The sequence below is a fragment of the Poecilia formosa genome, unplaced genomic scaffold, assembly GCF_000485575.1.
Source record: "Poecilia formosa unplaced genomic scaffold, Poecilia_formosa-5.1.2 Scaffold640, whole genome shotgun sequence".
Lineage (NCBI taxonomy): Eukaryota > Metazoa > Chordata > Actinopteri > Cyprinodontiformes > Poeciliidae > Poecilia > Poecilia formosa.
This window is the reverse complement of record NW_006800579.1, coordinates 95,533-100,365: the sequence shown is the minus strand read 5'-3', so window position 1 is coordinate 100,365 and position 4,833 is coordinate 95,533. Positions and strand designations below refer to the sequence as shown.

The following is a 4,833-nucleotide window of genomic DNA, read 5'->3' as shown; positions in this document are numbered from 1 at the left end:
GTGTGTGTGTGTGTGTGTGTGTGTGTGTCTGAGGGGGACCGTAGATACCTTTCTCCTGGACATAGAAGGCGAGGTAGAGATCTAGCTCTTTCACAGAAACAGAGATGTGTCGTGGCTGGACACAAAGAACAGGATTGGAGCACTGGCCTCCCTTAACCAGACGCTCTCCATCTGTGCTTTCTAGAGGAATTCCCTTAAAGAGGATAACCATCACCAAGTCTAACCTCCACACCTGGAATAAACAGATTATAATCATAAACAAAGAATGAAATTATTCTCACTACAGCCAACCATAACTTTGTATTAGTGTTCATCAAGAGATAACTGGATGGTATCAGTACCGCCCTAAATGTGAGATGCAATGATAAATAAAACTGCAGGTCAACACCCTCAACGCACCCATAACCCCTCCCTCATGGGACCCTGCCACCTCCCCTGAAAAGAAATTTACTATTGCACCCAATGTGAACAAGTGTCCTTTATTGATGTTCACAGTTAGTTAAACTATGTCTTGCACCCCTTCCTTACAGAAAAAGGCCAATGTTGTATTTGAAGAGGATTTCATGCAAAAACAGTGTGAAAGTGAAATGACACAAAATACAGAGGAGTATATACAAATCATGTTATGGTATACAAATCAGTATAGAAATCATACTATGGCCAAAAAACATTACTTTATAAAGACATGAAGGATTGTAAGGTTCATTTACACTTGGAATTCTCTGTACCCTTACAAAAAATGTCCATGAAAATCACATGTGGTTCCCATCTTCCACATTCCACATATGGTTCACATAATCCATGAAAAAAATCCCATGAAAATCACATGTGAAAACATGTGATTCCCATTTCCGACATGTGGTTGTGATTTTTCACATGTGGGTCACATTTCCACATGTGGTCAAGTATTTTGTTCATGTGTTCAATGTTCCTTACATCTTGTGATCACATAATTCTCACATGACATGACATGTTTGCTACATGTGGAAACATGTGTATCACATGTGTATGGCATGGGAATCACATGTCTAATTTTCATCAGTTGTCCTAAGGCATGTGTGTATCACATGAGAATCGTGTGTGATTTTTGTCAGTTGTACACATGGCAGATAGCCATGTGATTATCACATGGGTAAATTATCAATGTGATAATTTATCACATTATCACATTATCAATAATGTGATAAACACATTATTGCATGTGTTTATCACATGGGAATCACATGTGTATCACATGGGAATTGCATGTGTGTAACCCGGGTGTGAATTTTAACTTCCATTCCCTCATTCTCTGGTTTTTCCACTATACTTCAAGTTAGTTCAATAGTTCTAATATAATATCACCGATCCCCGTGAGACTACTGAACAGCCAATTGCTGTTCAGTATCAGGGTCACACGGGTTACCGCAGCCTTTCTATGGGTATATTAGCTGGAGCGCGGAATTATGAAAGATTAGGACGCATTGGGAGGAGCAGAGCTGCAGGAGCCAACTTCTATGAGCCAAGATGAGATGAAAAAACCCGTTTGTGTGAGATATAAACCGTAGATCAGGTCAGGTTTTGATGGCAAGCTGAAAGTCCAGGCCTAGAGCCCAAGATAGATTGCACTTTTGGTGTGCGAAGACTTCTGCTTCTCCTGCCAGTCTGGTAGGAGGCTCCTTGCAGCCAATGAACAATTTTGTCTCCACTCTGATCTGACTTTTGTCAGCCTGTGACCTACACCAAGGACTTTAAAATTAACTGCCTTGGGACCTCTATCCAACCCCAGCTTGGGGTGGATGAACTGAAGGGTGTGGGTTCATTAATTTTGGAACGTTGCGATTGATAGATTTTTTTGTTTTTGTTTTTTTATTGTTTTGTTTTATTTTTTTATGCAATTTTATATGGCCTTTTGGAATGTTTTCACTGATGTTGAAAATATTTATATAATTTTCCTCACTATAAATACAAGGCACTTGCAACTGCAGACTTCTAGTCTGTCTGCTCCTTCATGAGTTGTATCTATCTTCTGAGAAAACTAGCCCATTGACCTTATTGGTCACAATCCGTTTACATTGATATATATTGCAGCATATTATTTTTACAAATATGCTACAGTTGGGAATCACATGTGTATCACATGGGAATCACATGTGTATCACATGGGAATCACATGGGGTTTACCATGAAACGCTCCAAAATCACACATATATAGATGTGCTTTCACATGTGATTCACATCATTCACACATTATTCACATGTGAAAAGTTGTGTGAACCACATGTGCAGGTTTCATGTACCACATGTGAAAGTGGCACATGTGACTTTCACATGTGATTTTCATGGGATTTTTTTGTAAGGGGATGAAATTAGACAAGGTATGTCAAAGGTTAGACAAGTTGCTGGCTGGCAAAGATAAATGTGGATTTGGCTCCATCATGTGGCTAAAAAGAATTACCGTATTTTCCGCACTATAAGGCACACATAAATACCTTCAATTTCCTCAAAAGCCGACAGTGCGCCTTATAATCCGGTGCGCCTTATATATGGACCAATATTGAGCCACAACAGGTCTAGCAACTACGGTAAGCAGCCGCCGACTTCATTTTCGCCCGTAGAAGAAGAAGCACGCGGTGCATGCTGGGATAGTTGTCAGAATGTTGGTTTGTAATCTATTAATAAAGTTTGACTGACCTATCTACCTACCGACCGTCTAGAATCAGGTCGTCTGCAGGTCATGTAGCACCACGTTTTACTAGCTGTGCGCGAACGGAGAAGGGTGACCATCGTCCGGCCATGCCCCGGCCCAGTCGCAGAAGGGTCTCCTCGCCGACCGGAGTCGGACTGTTTTATTGACATTCCTTTTAGTGCCGCTCCATCGAGTGGATGCATAATGTAACTCCAGCCTCTACTGTAGCATCTATTCTATGCGCCTTATAATGCGATGCGCCTTATGTATGAAAAATGTTTTTAAAATAGGCCATTCATTGAAGGTCTGCCTTATAATCCAGTGCGCCTTATAGTGCGGAAAATACGGTACTACATTATAATGGGAAATTGTTTCTTACCTGTTTAAAAATTCAGGTCATGCGAAGAAATTTTACAAAAACACATCAACATATGAAAAAACACTCCAAACAAATGTACTGAAAATAACCATACTAATAAGTCCTTATAACATGATAAATGTAACCATAATTGCTTGTATCCAAATTATATATGGCCAAATAAACAGCTTACATAGATATGATGGCTTAAATAGTTTATTTCAACTTGGATTTCCACATGGATAGTCAGACAAAGCTTAACTATACTGACTAAAAACATGTCAAAAGCTTTTAAACTTACATTATTTACATTTGTAATGTCTAAATATTATTCAACTCGGATATTTACTCATATTGTAAATCAAAGGGATAGAAAGGAGTGGATGGGTTTTGATTGTGAGAAAAACATCATGCTTTCTTTCCTTGACAGACAAAGATGACTTCCTCTTGGATTTCTTCCTCTTTGTACTGTCAAGTAAGAAATTGCAAAGCTGTGCCCCCAACTGGCCTGGGAACAAAGGCCTGGATTATTTTAGTTTATATCTTTAAAAAACTCCACTGCGAAGTTGTAGAGGTGAGACAAAATCAAGTACCTGGACCTGAAGTGTTAACTTAATGTAAACACACACTGAGCTCAAATAAAGCACAGTTTCTGTCACTTTCAACACATATTGTTGGCCCAGATAATGTGTATTTGGCTCCATCATGTTGCCAAATAGAATTACTACACTATGGTGGGAAAATATTTCTCACCTTTTCAAAAATGTAATTTTAAAGAATTTACAAGAAAAAACAACAAATGAAGAAGATTTGCAAACAAATGTACAGAAAAGAACCATAATAATATGTCATTATAATATATGCAGGCAGCAGTGCATGTATCCAAATCAGAATATGGGTGAATGAAGAGTACCAATTAATAGGCCAAGTAAGCTTCCATGGTTCATTGATAGTTGGAATTATTAGTAGATAAAGTCAGACAATGCTTAACTACACTGACTGGCCACTTTATTAGGTACCACATCCCAAAGGTGCTCTATTGGATTGAGATATGGTGACTACTATGGAGGCCATTTGACTACAGTGAACTCATTGTCGTGTTCAAGAAACCAGTCTGAGATGACTGGCGCTTTATGACATGGCGCTGGAAATAGCCATCAGAAGATGGATACACTGTGGTCAATACACTGTGGTCACAAAGGGATGGACATGGTCAGCAACAATATTCAAGTAGGCTATGGCATTGACACACTGCTCAATTGGTTGGTACTAATGGGTCCAAGGTGTGCCAGGAAAATATCCCCCACACCATTGCACCACTACCAGCAGCCTGAACCACTGATAGAAGGCAGGATGGATTCATGCTTTCATATTGTTGACACCATATTCTGGCCCTACAATCCGACTGTTGCAGCAGAAATCGAGACTCATCATACCAGACAATGTTTTCCAATCTTCTATTGTCCAATTTTGGTGAGCCTGTGTGAATTGTAGCCTCAGTTTCCTGTTCTTAGCTGACAGGAGTGGCACCCGGTGTGGTCTTCTGCTGCTGTAGCCCATCTGCTTTAAGGTTCGACGTGTTGCGCATCCAGACATGCTCTTCTGCATACCTCGGTTGTAACGAGTGGTTATTTCAGCTACTGTCACAGATCTATCAGCTCCAACCAGTCTGGCCATTCTCCTCTGACCTCTGGCATCAACTAGGCATTTGCTGCCATAGAACTGCCGCTCACTGGATATTTTCTCTTTTTTTGGACCATTCTCAGTAAAAACTTAGAGATGGTTGTGCGTGAAAATCCCAGTAGAT

At 40.0% G+C, this 4,833-nt stretch overlaps 1 protein-coding gene across 1 annotated transcript in view; it reads right to left on the bottom strand.

Moving 5' to 3' along the window:
- Positions 1–4,833, bottom strand: part of nfic (nuclear factor I/C) — a 42,108-nt gene that overhangs the window by 22,511 nt on the left and 14,764 nt on the right. The window contains exon 4 of the mRNA XM_007541897.2: positions 49–232. Within this exon, the coding sequence (XP_007541959.1) occupies positions 49–232 (184 nt within the window). The remainder of the gene's footprint in view (positions 1–48; positions 233–4,833) is intronic.